We start from the raw sequence: 22,629 nt of genomic DNA on the forward strand, positions 1-22,629 counted from the left end.
AAATATGCTGTTTCTAAAAGGAAAAAAGCAACCCTTTATATTCCTTCAGAATTTTGTTTCGGTTTTCACAGTAGCCTGCTGTCTCATATGTTTGCCATTGAGTAGCAAAGTCAGGACTTTTGACTCCAAGTGACAGTTGGAGAGACACCTGCACACTGTGGAGGGGACTGGGTGGAACGGTAAGGACAACGGGTGGTCAAGCCTGGAGAGTCATCTGTGTGACTGACTAAGGAGAGCACTCCCAGTGGGAAGCAGGGACAGCAGTCCTCACACACAGCATCTCTGCGGTAGCTATTCCATACTGGCATTCTCTGGACTTCAGTGATGGGGACCAATGGTCACTTGAAGTAGTCTGGACTGGGTTTTGGTCACTCGGAGAGGATTAAGGACCTGTGCTTGTTACAGGGTCACACAGCCATAACTACCATGTCGGCGAGCAGGCATGACTGTATCCTAAGCAAATAGTGACAACGAAGACAGGATGTGGATCAGAGCTGGTCCTCAGGCCATAGCTTGTTGTTCAGAAAGAGATATTTAACAGCCTGGCAAAATCAGTGTGTGTCTATACTGTGTCCTGCTGCTACCCATCCTTCAAGGCCAGCTGAGAAGTGTTTAGCTTAAGTGGCTAGATAACACTGAAGGCTCCTTCCCACTGTGAGATGCAAACATGCTTTGAACTGCTTTTGTCTCAGCTATAGAGCTAGGACCCCTACCTCCACTTCAAGCTGTGTTTGGAATGGGGGGAGGGGGACAAACCTCTAGCAATGTGCTCCACCCCCAGCTTCAGCACCAGTTCTGTAACTGAGCATATGTTGGTGGGAGCCTCAATTCAGAGTGAGCCAGTTAGCATCCAAGGAAGGGACAGCCAGCAGATCTTTCTAGTCGGAGTCCAGGCTGCTAATTACTTTTGTAAAAAGAAATATATAAACATGCAGATGGTGACTGTAGTAAATATGATCTTCTACATATAAATATAAAAACCCTACCCACTCTTCAAGGCCGTTCTCATATGCACCACATTTCTAGAAATAGTCTCTGGTTCTCCTCTCATCCCCACTCCACATTATGAGCTATTTTCCCTTGAAATCTCATGGAATGAGCTTCTTAGGGATAAACTATGCTGTCAAACTTGAGCAGGCATCTAAATTCTTGGATGTCTTGTCAAAACTCAGATGGCCAGACTCCACCCCTGTGGTTTCTGGTTTAGCTGCTCTCTCAATGGGAGCCGAGAATCTGCCTCTCTCCAGCCGATCCAGTCACATGTTAATTTTGTGACTGAAGCTCACACTCAGGAAACCTGTCCTCCAGCCCAGTGCGACTTGTTCCATTTTGCCATCAGACTGTAAGTCATTTGGGGAGGGATGTGTGGATACCTAGAGTGTCCTTGTGGAGATACAACAAATATTTGAAACACAGATGAGATGAGGAGCTAAGAATTCTTTCCTCAGATGATCCTGACAGCTGTTGCCTATAGCAGGTGTTTCCTGAGGCCACAGAGAGAGTGAAACGCACCAGGTTTGTTCCCAAAAAGTAACTAGTACAGGAAATTCCTGTGGTCATATTAACAGTCACACGACCATTTGGGTGGGAGACCAAAACCTGAATGAAATCCATCAAAATGTTATACAACCTTCACTGCACATAGTGTGGTTACAGATTATACAAGTTTCACTGCACATAGTGTGGTTACAAAGACAGGGCAGGGAGGGAGTGGGGAGAGAGAACAGAAACCCTGAAGGAAGTCTACAATACTAGGGATTGCCAATGAGTCATGAACTCTCCTCCCCCACTCACTGAAATGACAACCACTAGCACCTCAGAGTTTTAAGGAGAAGAAAGGGAAGTCATGAGATAGGCTTGAACCCAAGGAGAAGAGATGAACACACAGGTACATGATGGGAACACATGTGTGAGAAGAGTCACCCTTCCCTGCCTGAACTTTGACCTTGAACTTCTGTGTCTATATCTGTGAGAAAATAACTCCTGTTGTTTGTCTGCACACAGTAGTTCACTATGGCAGCTCTAATTCACTATGTAGTGGAGTCTACATCATTACTTTAAGTGGTGTGGACGGTACAAAAGCTACAAACGGGGCTGGAGAGATGGCTATTACAGAGGACCTGCATCCAGTCCCAGCACCCACATGGCAGCTCACAAACACCTGTAACTACAGTTTTACTGAATCTGATACTCTCTTCTGACTTCTGTGAGCAACAGACACCACACACACACACACACACACACACACACACACACAAATATACATATACACGCACAATACAGTCCACATACACACCATGCACTCCACATACACATGTACAGACACACACACTAAGACATACATATACACACACGCCATATACACACAAAGGCACACACACATACCACAAACACACACACATACACACACATACACAGACACATACACACACACACTAAGACATACACACACACATACACACACCCATACCACACACACACTGGCAAAACACTCATAAACATAATGTAAAACATAAGTAGAATCTTAAACATATCTACTAGAAAGTCAAGGCCATATACCTTGAAATAGGAGGCACTTACCTCATCTACCTTCAGCCCTAGTCCCAGCCTGGAGGCATCTAAGTCCCAACTGGCTTCTCCTGATTTATTCTCTGCACAGCAGCCAAAGTGATGCTTTCAAAATAAAAATTCAATGATACTCTGACTCCCATCACCTCCAGGGGCACTGAATAGTACCTAGTAGCTTCACTCTGCCTGAGATACGGCCAGCCACTTTGCCATAGCCTAAAGGCCATGTTGCTCCATCTCCTGGCTCTTGTTGGCCTCCTTAGCCTCGTCTCAGACCTGCTTTCATCTGGCATCCACCCTGTACTTCTTTCTTCCCATTGCATCGGGCTTCCTGTGCACACTGGCAGATCCTCTCTCCCAAAGAGGTGTGTCGGAGGCACTTCTAGGTTACCTGACTCTACATTTAGGAAAACACACGGCATCTGACAGCCTTCAGCAGGGAGAGGTCATCTCTAACCCTCTCCAGTGCTTGTGACAGGTGAGCTGTCAGCAGACAACGGTCTCAGGAACAGCTGCCAAGAATCAAGAGCATAAGCAAGAGGAGAGAGAAAGCCAAACTCAGTCCTCCCGAGAGGGTCACAGCATGTTCTATCCAATGCAAATGCTGGTGACAGCATCATTCACCTGGGAGCTGTAAAAGGAGCTGAAGGGTGACATTCTGAGCCTGCCAGCCAAGACAAGTCACCTGCTCTGACAGACATGATGAAAGGGCTCTTTCTTTCTGGTCTAGCTTACTTGCTGCCCTTCCAGACACAAAGGAAAGCAGCTAAGATGCTACCCTATGGATACTATCCTGAGACCCTTTTATTATCATTTGGTTAGAGACACCATGCTTTCTGAATAAGACACGGGGATGTGTGAACAGGGACATGACCCAGCAAACCTATAAAATACTTGAAACGAGGGCAGTGGTATGTAATTACATTAGACCCACAGTGAACTGACTCTTGCCCACTTGGTCCATTCACCTGTAACCCAAATAGAGCCGGGCTTGCTTTGTGCTCAGTTTTGGGGAAGAATTGTTTGAGACTTTAATGGGTAAGAGTAGTAACCAGAACTAATGAAAAACAGAAAATTAAGTCACATCTTTGCTGGCTTCTCTTTCAAGTAGCCAAGGGAAGGAGACACCTGCTAAATATCCAGGAGACAGAGGTCAGTAGAAGGCTTCATGGTTTGTGCCATATGATCATCTCTGGCTCAATGAAGCAGGAAAGGGGAGGGTCACCCCACTTATGTAGGGTACCAAAGTCATGTGCCTGATGCCAGCTCATTCCTTGCACATTTAGCCACTACCTTCTACATAAAATATACATTTAGGTAGACTGCTTCATGTCAACCAGCCTTCTTAAAAACTTAAAAAAAAAAAAAAAAAAAAAAGAGTTCTCCAGGCACTGTTGGTAGCAAAGCTGATTGCTGACAATATTAAGATTAGAAAAACCCCCAAGAAATTCATTGCTACTTAGTTCTCAAACCCCAGCTAAGTGAGTTGTTCAGACAAGAAAGGAAAAGCTTCATCAAAGCACACAAATATGCTGTTCACTTGCTTGCCTTCTCTAAGCTAGATTCATGGACAAAACAACCCCCCCCCCCCATCCTTCAGGGACTCTCCTTCTAGCCCAAGAGGCATCCTGTCCCTGGTCAATGCCAGGAATTCTGGTACAATAATTAACATGTAGGCCAGGGGCCCAACCTTATTGGCACCAGGCAGATTCTCAGGTAAACTGCATTCTCATAAAGGACTTACTGACAATATGTGTTGAAAAGAATATACATTTTAAGAGAGCCAGTTCCAAAACCAGCAAGCGCAACTGTGGTTACAGGGCAAGCATGTGGGATGGCAGGTTTCTCCTCAAGTTCAAAGCCCTGGGAGGCTCTCCAAAGCATCCTTTATGTTTACCCCAGCAGTGGACTTTGCTACTGGTTACAGAGTATCTTCCCCAGAGTGCTGACATCACAGATGCTGAAGTGATCCAAATTGCCACACTCATTCTACTGGCAGACTGAAGGCATCTGAGGGCTTCCTGGTGGGTTTGTGGGTGGTGGCCAGTTGCTCTGGGTCTGAAGGTAATCTCGGGCCTGGATTTAACTTAACCAGAGAAATGGCCTAAGGGCTGGCAGTGGCATCAGTCTGGTTAACAGAGACTGAAGAGATTAAGGAGGGGTGGTTCTGGATAAAGGAAGAAGATGACCATGGACGCCTTCCATTTACTCCTGGCCCATTCCCAGGTTCAGGATGAGGAGGGCCTGGGGGTGGGGACAACTCTGGGTCACACATGGTCAGTCCTTTTGTGCTTCAGACTGTTTTCCACCTGTGCACATAGGTAGGACTCCCAGGCCAGAGGGCGATGGTAGAGCCATAGAGCACAAACACCGAGAAGTGTCTCAGTCTTCCTAAGGTCAAGGTGTCCTAATGACTTCTCTGAGTTCCATTGACACAAAAGGCTCGTCTCAAGTGGGACTTAGTCTGGTGTCACTTTTCTGGCACTCACCAAACCCCAGTGAGGACCTGGCCTCAGGCAGGAAGTTCTGAGCAAAACTGGAGTGCAAAGTCTACATACAGCCCCTGCTCGTTGGCCAAAGTCATTATTTATTAATATTTCCTGGGTAATTTCTACGTGGTGGGGACTGGGAAAACAGTTGTATTTCCTGGGCATTGGGAGCTGATAATTACATGGGAGAGAGCCACAGTAAGTAATTAAAGAGACATTTACAAAATGGGGTGGGCAGAAGGAAGGAAATGAAGAATGGGGGAGGGGAAGTATCCCAGCAATTCTACAAAGATGGGAGGAATCAGTTGGGGACCAGGGGATGGAACAAGCCAAAGGCACACACAAGGGCTCAAGGCTAAGGACGAGGCAACAAGGTCACTTCCAGGAGGCCAGTGTGGTTATGACATCAGGGCCACGGAGAGCAGTACAAATATGTTGGAGAGGTGGTTCTTAACATATATAATTCGTAAAGGTTTGCCTATCAACAAATAATACTTTTACAGATGTTGTGTTGAACTAGCTCTTTAAGACAAGCAGGCTGATAGGGACTCAGCGACTAGATTCAGCAGGACAGCTGACAAGGAAGTAAGCTCCGTTTTAAAGACCAGAATCTAAGGGTAGAATCATGTGCCGTGCTCAAACAGTGCCCCACGTATTACCATTAACACACAGATCTCACAAAGAGTTTTGGTAAGTTACACAAACAAGGCCATATCGAGATAAGGATATCTTGGATATGGATAATTTCTGCAGTCATTTCTCTCCTGATCAAAAGCAAACTCTGTTATGACTTCTTTATGTGTGTGTTGCTATGTGTGTCATGTTTTCTGATGCACATGTATCTGGGTAAACACATGTGTGTACACGAGTGTAAAGGCCAACACTGGTGTCTTTCTCCGCTGTCGTTCGTTCACCGCTTTAGGCAGGCTCTCTCGCTGAACCCGGAGTTCACCAATTCTGGGGGACTAGCTGTTCACTGAGCCCCAGGGATCCTCCTGTCTCTGCCTCCCTGATGTGGGGACTGCAGATGTGTGCAGTTGTGCCCGGCTTTATTCTTTCTTCTTTCTTAAAAGAACAAAACAAAACACACAAGTGCTGATATTTAAACTCAAGTCTCACGCTTGCATGACAAGCATGTTGCTGATTTTGACATCTCCTTTATGGTTTCTGCCTATGTTGATTAACCTTGCCTGTTCTGTTATGATTTCTGACTGCCACGATCAGTTTTTTTTTCTGCTCTTGAATGTCATATAAACAGAATCAGTTTATACTTTTACATCTAACTTCCCTATTCACCAGGTTCTAGCACTGATTCATGCTTTGGCTTGTATGATCAGGTTGTGACTTTTTCTTAGCGAGTAATAATCCATTGTATAAATGAATCCCAATCTGCTTATCAAGCTCTGTACAGAAAGACATTTGGGTTGCTTTTTGCTCCGGGCTATTATGAATGGAGATGCCAGGAACATTCTTGCATAAATCTTCCTGCAGATATATGTTTTCATCTCTCATGTGTTCCCAGCTAAGAGAGGTGTTGCTGGATCGGAGCTAGATGTATTCTGAATTTCTATGACACTCTCATGTGGTTTCCCAAAGTTGTGCCCTTTGTAATTTCACTAGCAAAGTATGTGAGGTGCTAGCTACCCAAGTGGGCATATGCAGGTGTTCTGAACTCTATTTCACCAAAAACTAATGATGGTGGGTTCCTTATTAGGAGTCTGTTGGCCACATATCTTTCTTCTTTGAGGATGTTGGGTTATTACCTGGGTGTTTTTTTTTTTTTTTTTTTTTTTTCCTTATTTTAGTAATCATGGAAGTCATGACCTACCTTAGGGTCATAATATTTTCTTGTAAAAATCTCATGATTTTTAGCTATTATTTTCTTTAGGTCTATGATATATTCTGAATCAGTTTTTATATATTGATTAACAAAGGTCTTGTATAAGAACTCCCTTTAATTTTTTCCCTTTATACTTAATTCTTCTCTTGTATATTACTGAAGTTTCCCTCCTTTCCCTCCTTTCCAGTCTCTCCACACACCTTCTCTTTCCCCCAGATCCAATGCCCCCTCAACTCCCCTCAGAATAAGAGCAGCCTTCCAAGGACATCAATCAAATATGGCAGAACAAGCTACAATAAGACCGGGCACATGTTCACACCAAGGCTGGACAGAAAAAAGGCAGTAGAAGAAAGAGTCCCAAAGCAAGGCAAAAGAGTCAGAGATTGCCCACATACCCACTGTTAGGAATCCCACAAGAACATCAAGTAATATTAGGTGAAGCTTGGGGAGTACTGAGGAAGAGGAGGAGGAGGAGCAGGGGGAGGAGGAGGAAGAGGAAGAATTGGAGGAACCAGCAGGATCAAGGACACCAGAAGAACACAAGAACATGAACCACAGAATCAACTGACCAGACTCAAGTGGGTTCACAGAGACCAGGAAGCAGATATGAATCTGACTTGAGTCTTCTGCATATATGATAATTTTATATTTAACATTTATCTTGAGACAAGGTGTGGTAGTTTGATTGAGTATGCTCCCACCACCACTACACACACCTCATTGGCTCAAATATTTGAATACTTAGTCACCAGAGTGGAACTTTTTTCATAGGATTAGAAGGATAAGGAGGTGTGGTCTTGTTGGAGTGGGTGTGGCCTATTCTATGTCCAGATTCTTTTCCCTCTCCCTCCTCCTCCCCCTCCACCCTCTGTCCATGGATCATGATACAGCTCACAGCTACTGCTCTAGCCCCTCCCTCGCTGCCTGCTATGATGATAGTGAAACTGTAAATAAGCTCCCAATTACATGCTTTCTCTTATAACAGTTGCCTTGGTTGTGGTGTCTCTTCACTGCAATAGAACAGTGAACATAAGGTCTTATTATGTAGCTCTGGCTGTCATGGAACTCACTATGTAGACCAGGCAGGTCTCTAACTCACAGAGATCTACCTGCCTCTACCTTTCAAATAGTAGGATTAAAGGTGTATGCCACTATACTTAGTTCCTTCCTTCATTCCTTCCTTCTTCTTTCCTCCCTTCCCCTTCCTTCCTTCCTTCCTTTCTTCTTCTTCTTCTTCTTCTTCTTCTTCTTCTTCTTCTTCTTCTTCTTCTTCTTCTTCTTCTTCTTCTTCTTTTTCTTCTTCTTCTTCTTCTTCTTTTTCTTCTTCTTCTTCTTTTCTCTCTCTTTCTCTCTCTCTCTTTCCCTTTAAACTTTTTATTGTGGGTGTTTGACATTTCAAATCATAAGAGTTCGAAGTCGGAGAGCCTTCTCTCCAAACACACAGGCATCCATGCAGCCACATGTTACCCAAGGACTCCTTTTTTTAATGTCAAAACCATTTGTGAATCTCTCCATATTAGCAGCATCTTTTGGTAGCTTTTTGTTAAGTTGAATTTCCCCCAACACATGCACTGACAGCTGCCCGGCATCTGAAGTTGAGCATACACACAGGCACTCTCTCCAGCTCTGGAAGCTATTCCCCGGCCACTCCAAGGTCTGGGGCTGCAGATGGAAGCAGGTATATACACAACAGACTGACTCAGGGCTCCTGTCCTCCAGGAGCTTCAGATGTAAGAGGGGCACTGAGGAATGCGCTAGCAAGCCATACTGACCTACAGAAAATGAGCTGTAGCCAGAAAAATGTTGGGATCAAAATATTCAAATAAAATGAACTTTAGTGGAGCTGATAAAGTCGCTGCAGAGGGGGAATGAACAGGATCTTTATGGGAAAGTATTTTATCCTAAAGATGCCCAGAAGTGGGATAAGATGGGAAGTTATAAAAGGGCAACACAAGGCTCATCACCCTTTTCTTGTTGGGAATCTGCTCAGGTATGGTTTACAGAAACCCAGCTGAAAGCACTTGAAGCAAAAATAGAACTCGTTGGTTCTAACAACAGGGAGGTGTGGGGTAGTAGGCAGCTTTGGTTTCAGGTATGGATGGACTCATGAGAGCTTTCTTTTTGGTTTTATTTTTCCCATGTTCGTTCGATCACATGCACCATCTCAATTTAGGAACATTAATGAAGCGAACAATTCACTTTAGAAATCAACTTGACCTCTGACTCATGGCTGAATTAAAAAGGGGGGACTATTTGTGGGGAGTGTTCAGAATGGGATCTACATGTAATAAAGTCCACAGTTTATTAGCTAACAATTAATACACATAGGGATATATGATGAAGGCATGTCAGTGACAGACAGCAGGGACTTCTCCCAACACATTGGGCTGTCTTCATCACTCTCTCCCTGCCTTGAGTGATTCCCCTGTGTTGAGACTATGCTAAGCATTTCCTTCTAGCCTTTCACTCCCTCTCACTCCTATCTAGAGAGGAAATTGAAGTGTGGGGCGGGGAAGAGATAAGTCACTGTAGGTAATGCAGCCAGTAAGCAGCGTTCCTGGCTGGAATCTGAACCCAGCCTACCTGTCTCTGACTCTGTAGCTCAAGCACTTAGCACAGTCTAGGTTTCTTGATTGGGTCGGTGACCTAGTTTTTTCAAGTGTTCCAGTTTGTGTCATGTCAGAAAGCAGAATCAGATGGCAGAGCCACCGGTGGGCATCAGAGCGGCAACATAGGCCATGATGTAAGGCGCACTATAATGCCACGACCTCTCTGCAGCCCCGTGGTCTCCCTCTGCTAAGTCACATGTACAGCTACCTGTTGCCAACCTCCGGGCTCTGCAGTGGATCATTTGGGTGTTGCCACGAGTTCTTCTTAAATAATGCACAAGCTTTGTCAGGTCGCTCAGCTCAAAGCCTCCCGAGTCTCATCAACTACAGACCGTGAGGCACACTCCTTAGCTGGGACCTGAAACTCTCAAAGACCTGATCCTCCCCGGCCCTCCTCCAGTTTATTTCACACCACGTGTCAATCTACCACGTTTCATAGTGCATTCGCACAACAAACAGCTGGTGTTCCTGGTCTCTCCCTGCACGCTAATGTCCTTTCATGGTGGTCTACACCCAAAAGTTCCCAGCCAAAGGTCCAGACCGTAGAGGTTGTACAATAAGGGGCTGTGAGATGCTTGCCAATCAGAATAACTAAATAACGTATGCTGTCCCTTCTCCTTGGCCTAATGCAAATGCATTCATCCCCGTGAGGTCTAGATTGAGTGGGCCTTTCAAAGGTCTTTGTTTTGCCTTCATCAAACCTCTCTGAAGGCTGAAGGCTGCCCTCACAGTAAGTTCCCAGGGCCTGTCCTTTGGCAACTCTGGATAGAGATGGTCTTAGGTTGAGGTCTCTGCCCTGTGCATCTCAGGTGCCTGGGACATCACTGCCATGTAAACTGGGGTCTTGTTTATTGCCTGAGTGAGTGACCAAATTGTACTGGGATATCCAACTGCACAGCATCCAGCCGGTGTGTTCCCTGAGGCTCCCCTCACAGAAAACAGGGAGAGACCATGCAGAGGAGGAGAGGGAAGGCAGGAAAGGTGGCCTCGGCTGGAAGACACCGTTTGGCATCCATGCAGCTGCTGCCCAGCCTGTGGAACCTTGACCAGGTGATTTACTGAAGAATTACATTAGATGCTTCTGTTCCCATATTCACTCAAGGCTCCGTCACCTGCTTCAAATCTGCAGTCTGGGGCCAGCTGTGTCTTCTCTGAGCCACTTTCTTTTTCTGTGAATCAAGTATAACACACCGTGTGTACCACGCAGGATTCTTTCGATGGCTCAGCGGGTTAGTGCATGGGAAGCCGAGGCCCTCTCTGTGCTATATATGCAGGCACAAGTAGTGTTCATCTAACACTGAATTAGAGAGAGCAGCACAAAACAAGCAGGGCCTGTCACATACTCAACACAGATAGTTCACTAGTTCTCAAAGGGGAAGAGAGAAAGGAAGTGAATGAGCTAATGAAGGTAATCATTATGGGATGTGCTAGGTCTGTCTGTGATGAATGGTGAGAACTCAGCATCATGTGGGGGCCTTCGCTAGATAAGGAACTCAGGGGAGTGTTGTAAGGAGTTGATAAAGTAATACATAGAAAACACTCAGGCTACGGTTAGAAAAGAATGTTTCTTCATTGGGAGGAGGGGGAGGAAGGGGAGCTGGAAAGGGAAGGGGAGGAGGAGGGAGAGGAAGAAAGGGAGGCGGGGGGGGGGGGCAGAGGGGAAAGAGGAGGGGTTGGAGGAAAGGGAGGAAGTGAGCAAGATGGGAAGGAGGAGGGGGTGGACAGGGAGGGGAAGAAGGGGTGGAGGAGGGAAAGGAGATGGAGGAGGGGGAGGAGGGAGAAGAGAGGGAGGATGGGAAGGAGAGGGAGGAGAGGGAGGAGAGAGAGAAAAAATATTTGATGGAGGTTGGGCTTCTCATTGTTGCATAACTGCTGCCTCCCAGGTCTCCTCTTCTTATGTGTGTGACAGTCTTAGCTCTGTGTGCCCTTTGAAAGAGGGATTTATGGTTACCTGAGGTCACATAATCCTAACGTCAGAGGCAATGCATCCACGCTGACTGTGAAAATAACATAATTCAGTGGATGCTTTAGTCTACCTTTGGACAGCAGGGCCAGGATTCCTGGGAGGTTTCCCGGATCTTAAAATGCAGGAGCAGACCTCAGGCAGCCCCTGTTCCTGCATGCGGAGAGTGGCTCACAGCAGGAAGATTGGCACTTGGTGGAGTACGCTTCAGGTGCTTAAAATAGATCAACTGTGTCATTAGACTACTCAAAGCAGTCGTCTCATTGGCTCTGCTGGAGAGGGCGAGTGATGGCAGCCCGTGGAGAAAGACCTTTGCTTTGCACAAAATTAAGCAGATGCAAGGAAGCAGTTCTGGGGATTTTGTCGGCCCTGAGGGGTAGGGCTGGTCACCAGGGCAGAAGCAGTGGGGAGACCGCCTCTATGTGCCCCTTGTCTGGCCACTGAAATTTCTGAGGGGTTAACTGTACTCTCAGGCGGACATGGACCAATGTATGATGTTGAGTCTGGCATTGTTCTGCTCCCTAGCAGGTCTTGCATCCTCCACTGCTCTGGCCACTTCTTCCTGAGCACACAGAGGACCACTGTCCTTTCAGCACATGATGTTTCTGCAGACAGGGCTCTAAGCAGGTTTTAGAAGTCCACATAACCTGAATCACATATGCCAGCAGATCACAGTACTCAGTGTCTCCTCCTGGGTCTGAGATGAGCCCACCTCAGTGGTTTTTCCTCCCTTGATAGGGGAATTACGGTCAAGGACGGGGCACAATCATCTATCTGTCTTTATCAAAAAGCTTAGCAGAGCACACGGGCTTTTCATTAACTGATTCATTCATCAGATGTCTTCTGAGTAGCCGCTATGCAACAAGCCCTGAGCTTTGCTTTCTTCAAACTTCCCCAGGGGAGTGGGCAGAATTTCTTTTCTAGAAAGACCACAGGTAGCTATGTGAGACCACTGTTGTGACATCCCAGGACTTACTCCTGGCAGGTGTCTTCCCTCGCTGACACAGAGCTCACACTGTGACTGGAAGTCCTCAGCTGGACCAGGGATGTTTTCTATGTCAGGACAAAAATGGAACAACTATCAAAGGAGACCCAAAGGGTGCCTTTCAGGCACTGGGAACCACTGACCCAAAATAGTCTTCTTTGCTCTTGGACCTACTTTTTAACCAGGATGGTTCTCTGGAAGCAAAAGCTGACCTCCAGGAGGTATAGTGCCCCCTGCCTCCGCTCAAGTGCATGTAACAAGATAAGAGAACCGCCTCTGGGTGTCGATCAGCTAAGGAAGTAGGGCTCACAGTGGGGTCTGCTCCCTCTAAGGGGACTTTAATACCTGGTGGGAGGTAGGTTGTTCACCTACCAACTCCAGGCAGAATCTAGGGACTCAGATCCACCTACCTCTGCCTCCTACATGCTGGGATTAAAGGCGTGCACCACCACCTGACTCTAGTTTTGTTTTTAAATATTTACCATGGATCAGCTTCAGTGACTCCATGGAAAGATGCATTCTCCACATTTGATGCTACATAGATCATTTACTAGACTGGGCTATAAAATCCAGGGTCATAGAGACCAATTTAGGTAGAAATACTAAGTGAGAGGAAGTGGGGTCAACATGGCTAAATAGACTTGTATACATGCAGTATATCTGAATCATAAATCCTGACTGTGTCTATGTTGGCAGACCGGGGCAGCAGTGCTTTCAAATCTTCGAGTTTGTTTTGTTTTGTTTTCTTGGTTTTTCCAGACAGGGTTTCGCTGTGTAATTCTGGCTATCTGGGAACTCACTACGTATGTAGACCAAGCTGGCCTCGAACTCAGAGATCCACCTGCCTCTGCTCCCGGGTGCTGGGATTCAACTTGGCTCCAGCTTTTTTTTTTAAAGATAATTTAGAAATACAAATTTCGAGTTAAGTGATAATTTAAATTTATTAAAAATTGAGTACAGGGCAAAGCCAGCATGCTGGCTGCCAGGGTCTCATGTGCTTACTGTGAGGTCCATGAAATCTGGCCATACTGGTTACACTGTCTGTTACCAGAACCAGGTGTGGTGCTGGACTAATTTTTAGTCGATAATTTTTGAGTGAGTATATTGTCCAGTTTGATTACCTTTTTGGATACTACCAAGAACTAGGCAAACTGAAAACCAAGACCATGCCTGTAACTTCCCTTACACTACTGAATACCATAGCTGCATAATGTCCTGAGTGTGTGTGTGTGTGTGTGTGTGTGTGTGTGTGTGTGTGTGTGTGTGATTCATGTTCAGCAAACTGAGTGTGAATATGCTAAGCCACTTTTGGTCTTCCCCTGTATGAGGTTCCCCACCCCCTCCTTTTCTTTCCCTCCCATTCTTCTTTGCTCCTTCCATCCTTCTCTCCCCCACCCCTAATATTTCCTAACTTCCTTCCTCCCTCCTTTTATTTTTCTTTCCAAGACAAAATCACAAGTAGCCCAGGCTGGCTTTGGTGTCTATGTAGCTGAGGATGACCTTGAACAATTGATCTCCCTTCTTTTACCTCTTGAGTGCTGTGATTACTGGTGCTGCTTTTGCTACAATGTATGTTGGGATTCAACCCAGAGTCTCTTGCACATAGTCAAACACTCGGCCAACTGAGCTCTAGCTCCAGTCAAGAGGGTGATGTTTCTGGTCATGAATGGCAAAGGTAGTGTTCCAACATCAACCCTGGAGAGAGAACTTAGGTGACACTAGTATTTCTTATCACCTGGCAGCTATGGGGGCTGGCTGATATTTGGACAAACCTACCTACAGGGAGTGCTTCTGTTGAAGGGATTCCCTTAGCAGACATGGCTCTGGCGATTGACTTGTGTCCTCTCTCCTGATTCATACCTGGAGATCTCAAGACCTGGTTTGTCAGAACATGGCCTTATTTGCAGATACCCTTGGTGTAAATGTCAAGTTAAAATGAGGTCATTCGAGTGGTCCTACTCCAGTGTGACTGGTGTCCTTACCAGAGGAGCAATCTGGACACAAACACATACAGAATTGGGAGATCTGAAGAGAAACAAGATGTGTAGGTATGGGCCAGGAGCTTTCTGGAACCTCAGACTACCAAAGTCCACTTGACTTTGGACTTGTAGCCTCAGGAGCTATAATGCATCACTGTTGTTCAAAACTCTCAGCATGTAATACTTGGCTATGGAAACCCTAGTGAAATAATTTACTCATTTTATAATCACTTGGTATGTGCTGGATATTCCTTTAGGCAATTTACAGCTACAATATTACTATATTTTACTTTTAGAAGTATTTATTTTATGTATATGAGTGTTTTGCCTGCATGTATGTAAAATGCACGATGAGGCCTGGTGCTCTCAGGGTCAGAAGAAGCATAAGATCCTCTGGAACTGGAGTGATGGATGGTTGTGAACCACCATGTGGTTGCTATAGGAATGGAACCAAGGCTCTCAGTGAGAGCAACAAGTGCTCCTAACCACTGAGCCATCTCTCCAGCACCCAGACTTACTTATTAGCAACAACTCGATGAGAAATCCTATTAATACTCCATGCCCCCTTGATTATTATCAAAGAAGGGAAGTTGGTGTAGAAAGTAGGCAATTTACTTAAGATACACAGGAAGGGACAGGGATGGACTTAAATTCAATAATTTCAGTCCAGTGTTCCCTTAAAAACTACAGGATGACAATTTAATCAGCAAACTACCCAGAGTTGGAGGTGCTCACACACTTCTGGTGGCTTTCTGTTCATTTACAATGGAATCTGGTGAATGTTGGGTGAGAGCCAGGGGTTGACCATTCACTGCAGCAGATGCTATCTCAGCTAGATGAAGCATTTGCCAGACAGGGAAGTCGGGATTCAGAACTGATATCACTTCCTTTCTACCATCCAAGTGCTCTTGAAATCACACACTTTAATTTCTCAGAGATGTGTGCTGTTAATTTTGGATGATTTTAAAATGGCTATTTACATTATTCTGTCAGGTCCTCTCAAGGGATTGTTGTCAACAACTGCTTCACTGTGTGGGAAGCACTGTTGGTTGTTGTTGTCTGTTTGACTGTGTTTGTGTTGTAAATGTGTCCCCTTAAGGAAGTCTTAGGACACTGGATGCAGGCAATGGCATTAGCAGAGACATTGCTACCTGTGCCGGTGTCCAGCTGCTTCCTTTGTCTTCCACCTCCCTTCCTATCCTGCTGGAAGCCCTGTGAGGATGTGGGAGAACGGGGTAGAGCCTATCAACTGCTTTCCTTATCCTATGGCTTCTAGTGGGACTGGACCACTGTGTGAACCCGAAAGGGGATAATGATGTTCCTTCCCTTGGCTACTTCCCTAGAACTGGGTTGGTTGCTTTCTGGGAGCTAAAAATGGCAGATCCTGATAGGCCCTCCCTAGTATCTAGCAGAACCTTCTGGTTCCTTCCTTCTGCCCTTCAGGCCAGAGGCCATTATGTCAGGGGTGAGAAGTCGGTACCATAACTAGCCTCCCTCTCCTGGGCATTGCTGACTCTCATTTTTCTGCATGTTTCCTACACATCTGGGAAAAGCTTTCTCCCACCTCCCTATACAGTGCCCTTCTAACCCCTGCCAGAAGCCCAATTGTGAGACTCCTCCTTTGTTTTTAACCCCACACTACAAGTAGGTGGCATGTCGCATGATCTATTTTCTTAAGGATCTTTTCCCTTATTGTGGTGTCTTATAATCACCACAAAGCCTGGCCTCTTTTCTGAACCAGGACAATGTGTATCAACCACATAGGACTCTAACTTTCTATTTGCTCTTTATAGTAAGCTAAATTAGCTGGGCTAATACTGAATAATATGGCTTCATTTATATACAAAACCCCATACTGGCTTTTGTAATGATGAAACCATCATTCTAAGATGACCGTCCATCTGAGAGCTTGGCTTCTATGACACCATCAGTTCAGAGTCTTGCTTTACTTGATGGCCAACTTCAGATTCACTCCTGTTCACTGACAGCTAACACTCATGAGCATTTCTTTTGGTTCTTTCAAGAACTCTGACCTTTTGCCTCTTACTGATTATATTCTAGATATAACTTGTTATGTCTGAGATCCTGAAAATCCTGAATTAGAACCGAGGGAGCCGTTCTTCCTGCCAGTAACGCTCTTGTTGGGTCACATAATTTCTGAACACACTTTCCAGCAAAAGAAAAAGTAATTTTGTTAGCATGCCAGGGTATGAGAAAGAGCACAGAGGGTGTGGTCTGTGGTGTGCAGGATGCTTATCTCACCTTGAGTATGATGCATGCATAGCATTTTGGGAATCTGTGGAAGCTCTGAGCCAGTGAGTAATATGGTACTTTATAGAACACGGAACTGACTCGAGCACACTGGGGCCAACTCTGTCTCCCCCCAGTTCTGGAACTCCTGGTATTAACACGAGAACTTCAACAAACAATAAAATACTGTTGCTTGAGCGCACAGTTGATAGGTGGTATCCATGACTCTAGACTGTGACCAGTAACTGGTCTGAGTTCATGAAAATCCCAGAGTGTGTGGTTGCCACAGGCTACATGCCCCAGCTCACTTGGAACTGGGTATTTGCATGGGACCCATGTAGGGACCACATGCGTGAGTACAGAATGACAGAGAACAGTCTCTGAGCTTGTGAACATCTACTATGGAGATATTGGCTGGAATAGGCATCTGGGGAGAGCCTAGCAGCTTTGGAGTGGGCAGAGGGGCTGGTGTGGTGTGGAGAGGACTCACTGGACAGCAAAGGTCACAGGGACAAGCTCTCAGTGGGATGAAGGAGGCAAACATAAGAAGGACATAGAGATTGGATGGGGCTAGGTCATATGAAATGCTGCAGTGTGTGACACAGAAAATGGATATGGGGGAACAAAGGGGGGTCAGGACAGACCAGTTTGGGGATGCTTCAGTGGGGCAGGAGACAAATGACCTCTGAAATTAGACTGCCCATGAGTAGGAAGAAAGAAAGCCAGATGAGGGAGCCAGCCATGAAACCCAGAGTGTACTCGTAGCCCCGAAGCCCGTTTCTCCTCTAGCATAGCACTTTCAAACTTTGGGTTTCAGTTTATACGGGGTTGCATAACAATGCAGGGGTTATGAAAAGCTTGTTAATGGCGAAAGGCTTCAGAGTGCTCAGTGGACAAAGATGAATTCAAAGTCAAATAGGTAATGAACTTGGTGTTTTGGGGAGGTCTCGGCTAGGCTGTGTCACATGACCCCACTGTCTCTACGTGGAGAGTGCTAGTATACCAGGGGGTGCCAACAAACACCACCCCAAACACCTGGATGCAGATTTAAAACTACTGCATGCTAAGAATAGTGTTTTCACCGTACTTACTAAAGTTTCACTCTTACAGAAGCACAATGGTTTAATCATGGCAAACAAAGGATTTCTACTGCTTAACTGTCACTCTTCAGCAGGTAAGTACTAAAGTCATATATTGTTTTGGATTGCATTGTGTTAGAACACTTGCTTTTAAGAACTGTTATGTGAGTTATTGACTTTACTTTCATAGACAACTGTTCAGTGAGTTTTGGCTTGAGATTAGGGCAGAATTTCCAGCAATTTCTTAGACAGCCCTAAACACTTTTCTGTCATTTTCCACTGTGTATTTACATGAAAATGTGTCTTTAGAACTGACGATTTTAAAATCAAAACGTCGGTTAAACTCTGAAAATGCCAAAGATATTCTATGCCCTGCTGTATCAAATAGTAAGCCAAGGTTTTAATTAATTATGTAAAAATAAACAATCATATCATGGCAGTATATAAATTTGCTTCAGTTATTAATATGTAGTAAGTTTATAGTACTTATATAACTTATATAGTACTTAGATATTGTTTCAAAATAAATTTCTTTATAATCAGCAAATGTTTGATTCCTTTTGAACATTATTTTTTGGTTTATTTATTATTTTATGTGTATGGGTGTTTTGTCTGCATGTATGTGTGTGCACCACATGCATGATTTGTGTTAAGGCTTGAGGAGGAGATCAGACTCACTGGAACTGGAACTGCAGACAGCTGTACGCTGCCATGTGGGTGCTGGGAATCAAAATCTGCAAGAACTGCTGAGCCATTTCTTCAGCCCCAAATATTTGATTTCTGTACCTTTTTAGAAAGCCACCCACCTGGAGCTGTATAAATATTTACCAGGTGAAAAGGGATGGCAAAGTGGAAAAGTCTAAGAAATCCTGTTCTAGGTGGTCCCTTCCACCCCTTCATTGGTTCCGAGGGGGGGAGCCCACCTGTTGCAACCTTTTGTCCCACCCCCCACCCTCAGAATCACTCGTCTTCTGAACACCTTGCTAATGCTCATCATGATGTGAAAAGCAAGAATCCAGATAGTGCTGAAACCCACACCAAGCACTGTCCTGTTTGGTCCTGTGAGAAGCAACTTTCTTGTTAATAAACATAATTTATACATGTTTATGGAGCACTTCCTCCTCCAGGTATGCATCTCAGTTCGTGGTGAAGGAGCAACCCCTGAGAGGACGGCTTGTTAATGTTGCAAAGTTAATTCAGTGGTGACAGTGATCCCCAGGATGACCAGAGTAAAGATGGCAGATGATCACCTGTCGCTACTTCAGCTATGCCCATAGACAAGTACTTCACTAAGTCCCTCTCTCTGTCTCTCTCTCTGTCTCTGTCTCTCTGTCTCTGTCTCTCTCTCTCTTTCTCTCTCTCTTTCTCTCTCTCTCTCCTCTCACTTTGTAACTCATGCTGGTCTAAAACTTACCAGGTAGCCCAGACTGGCTTTGAACCCACAGAAATCCTCCTGCCTCAGCCACCAGATATCTGTGATACGAGGCCATGGCCACAACATCTGGCTGTAGCTGCTCTTAGAGTTGCCTTCAAACCACAGCCCTCTTTTCTCCAGAGGACTTGATTAGGAGTTGAGCAATAAGTTATAGTTTGCCCAAACTTTGATGTTGGCACCTGAACCACTGATTAGGAATAGTGCCTGCTGTTAAATACAGTTCGCATTCTAGAACCTTCTGAAATTAAATAACTGGCTTGAAATGACCAAATCCCAACAGTAATGTCTCACCTACAAAGCCAGAGCGAGCTCACAGCTTCAGTGGGAGTTTCTGTGTGGGGCTAGCAGAAGTGCCCAGGTCGGTAACTGGCACAGGGGCCCCTTACCTGGCAGCTGGGCACTGGCATAAATGCTGAAACTCGTGTGAATTGGGTGATTTCACATCTAAAAGGGGTACATTTTGATCACAGCAGACCAGCCAGTCGTCTCCTGCTGATATTCTGCTCTGTGGCCCTCTGGCCTTGTCCCTCCAAAGAGGTCTGGTTTTATGCTCTCTCGATTTCTTCATCTCCTTATAGAGATGAAGCTCAACGATGAAGCCCAGTTCCCGGGCCCTGCGCCTCCCCACAGGGTGCTCCAGCTACTACGCATTCCTCTCTATAGGGTTGCGTTGGTCATTTTATTGCTCATTGTCCAGCAGCACCAAAAACTTAACACCTTCTAATTAGAAAAGTGGATTTTTTTCCAGTCTGTGTCATCTACAACATTTAACTACATTATTACATTGATCATTTTTTCAAAGGAAGGAAGAAAAGACAGAACGAAGGGAAAGCTGGTTTTGGATTTTTGGGTTTTGTTTTATGTTTTTTCAGTCTATAATACTCAGTGTGACTAATAGAACAAACGTTTCTTAGGATTCTTGAACAGCGAAAAGGCAGAGTCGGTTGCTTATTGCCTTTCTTATGTTCTTCCCATCTATCAGTTACTGGAAAAGGCTCCCATACACAAAAACTCCCCCCAGACAGAGTAAGAATGGCAGGCAATCCACACCTTAATTTTTCTGAAGCACACAGATGCAAACATATGGCCCTCCAGTGACGGGGTTGACAGGGCTCGCCCCCGCCCCCTCCCCAAGTCTGGTACAAAGCCAGAACATCATTGCAGACTGTCAGCTAAGAGGAAAAATCATTTGGTTATAAGAGTGAGGAGTCCAGCCTCACTCGCTCGCTTAGCGTAGCTATGTAATACACAAAGGAAGGCAGCAGAGACGTGAGTCACGCAAATACGTAGTAAATAAATACATTTCATTTCTATCCCCGCGGCTCTGCAGTTTCTCTCTGTGCCAAGGCCTTGAAATGGAGGGAGGGTCAGGAAGTAGTGGGGCTAGCCTGGGCATAGTCTCACTCAGGTACTGACCCCACCTCACCCCGCCCTTACTGCCAAACCCTAGCTTTTGTAGAAAGACCCTGTCAATTCTTGATCGGAAAGGTCGCTGATTTAGCCCTCCAGATCTCATAGGTGAGCAATCTGAGATGAAGGGTTGGGACTAAGCCCAAAAGTCAGAACCCCCAACTGGGGATGTTTGCAGGACTCCTCCGGTTCAAGTATTTGGTGCTGAGATGACCCCAGCAAGCAAGTTGAAAACAGAGCCAGACAGTGACATTTGAACTCAATTATGCCCTCCTAGGGTACTGCCTGGGTCACATTAACCCAACCAGGGCCTTCCTGGGTTACTTGAGTGCATTTCATAGTAGCCAGGGCTCCAAATGCCCAGGCTCTGCAGGGCATTTATTGCCTCTGCCCTGTCAAAGCTGTTCCTCAAAGGGTTTGCCACTTCTTCTCATTCTCCTGTAGGCTAAGCAGCCTCCAGGTAGGTGGGGAATTAGCCCAGACCACTGAGGGAACAGGAGCTGGATCTTCGGGACCCAAAGGTGGCTTCATGAGAATTTGTTTATCAAATTGCTCTTTGCTATCCCAGGTCTGCCCAGGCCCGCCCACGGCCTCCCTGCTCTTCCTGGGACAAGCAAGGGCCTCCACGGATTTCCAGATGTGGGCATGGAGGTCTCCTGGGAGCCCCCCACAGTCAGACAATGGCCACACTACTGCTTCTTAGGCCTTCCCAGGCATAGCTAGGAGACAGCAGTTTTCCCGACAGAGGCAACTGGCGCCGCCGATTAAACATTAGCAAAATCACCAGGAAAAGGCAGACCCCGAAGCTCTCCCTGTGCCAGGGAGCTCCGAAATCACCCGAAGGAGGGAGACCGGAGTCAGGTGTCCCCCGCAGATACTGGCTTCCTTCCTCTTTCCAGGCAGCCGGGGCGCAGGCTCCCGAACCTCCCGCCCCCACCCCTGTTCCCATGGCAAAGGAGAGGAGGATCCACTTACTGCTCGTGTTCATGGTGATGCCTTTGCTCTGGGTCGTTCATTCAATACGGAGGCCCCGGTTGCTTTTTAAATCTTGTGTTCTCCTGGCCTCACTCATCACCTAAGGGTGAAAAGGCAGAGCAGGGCCAGCTGTGTATCCTCAGGTGCGCTCTCCCCCTGCTGGCCCCTCTCCGTCTGGACTGGAGCCGCTGGCCTTTAAGGCGAGTGGACGAACAGGGCAGGTGAACTGGGAGGAGGGGCAGGCGAGGGGGACTCAGGTGCCTCGTCCTCAGCACCTGGGACCCGAACCCCGGGCAGTAGCGAGGCTGGCAGTGCCGGCTCGTGCGCACCCCGCGTTATCCCAGCCGGCTGGCTGCGGAGCCCGAAGGGGGTGTGGACCACAGGGAGGCAGGGCGGAGGCAGCGCGTCCCCGCCCGGCCTCGGGAGCAGCGACCCGCCCCGGGACCCACCTCTTGGCCAGTTTTGGGAGCCAGAGGCCCCTGCCCCGGCCCCTGCAAGCGGCTCATGAATCCCGCTGGTCGTCTGGGGTCTGGGATGCCAGGGCGAGCCAGGCGAAACCTGAGAGCTCGCCATCCATGATGTGGGCTCGCGGCTTGGCAGCGCGGGGGGGCGCGGCCGCTCGCTGCTGCCACCTGCTGGACGCGTCGGCGCGTATCTGAGGCTCCGCCCTGCAGGGCTTTCTGCCCGAGTGCTGGGAGTGGTGGGGGGAGTAAAAAAAAAAAAAAAAAAAAAAAAAAACGGGACTCTGATGTCCTGGGGCCAGCACGGGTGGGTGGGGGTTGGGGGTGGGCCTGGGTCCTAGGGGGTGAGCCGATATAAGGAAGGAAAGAGAAAAGTTATCACTGGGAGGACTTAGAAGGAGAGACTGGATTTGCGGGAGATGATCTCTCAACTCAGCCCAGGGTTGACAAGCTGGATGCAGTTTAACTTTGGACAGTTCCCTACGAACTGGTCCTGTGGCAGTGGGGTCAGTGATGCCCAGGATGCCTTTATCCTTTCAACTCGTGTCCCCATTCCCCTACTTACTCTCTTGATTCCTGAAATCAC

The 22,629-nt window shown here is 46.6% G+C and overlaps 1 protein-coding gene across 1 annotated transcript in view; it reads right to left on the bottom strand.

The window, feature by feature from the left end:
* ABLIM3 (actin binding LIM protein family member 3) overlaps positions 1–21,920 on the bottom strand; it is a 110,913-nt gene extending 88,993 nt beyond the window's left edge. The window contains exon 1 of the mRNA XM_080920439.1: positions 21,583–21,920. Within this exon, the coding sequence (XP_080776565.1) occupies positions 21,583–21,595 (13 nt within the window). The 5' untranslated portion in view covers positions 21,596–21,920. The remainder of the gene's footprint in view (positions 1–21,582) is intronic.
* Positions 21,921–22,629: the final 709 nt, after the last annotated feature.

This window comes from Micromys minutus (assembly GCF_963924665.1).
Source record: "Micromys minutus genome assembly, chromosome: 8".
Lineage (NCBI taxonomy): Eukaryota > Metazoa > Chordata > Mammalia > Rodentia > Muridae > Micromys > Micromys minutus.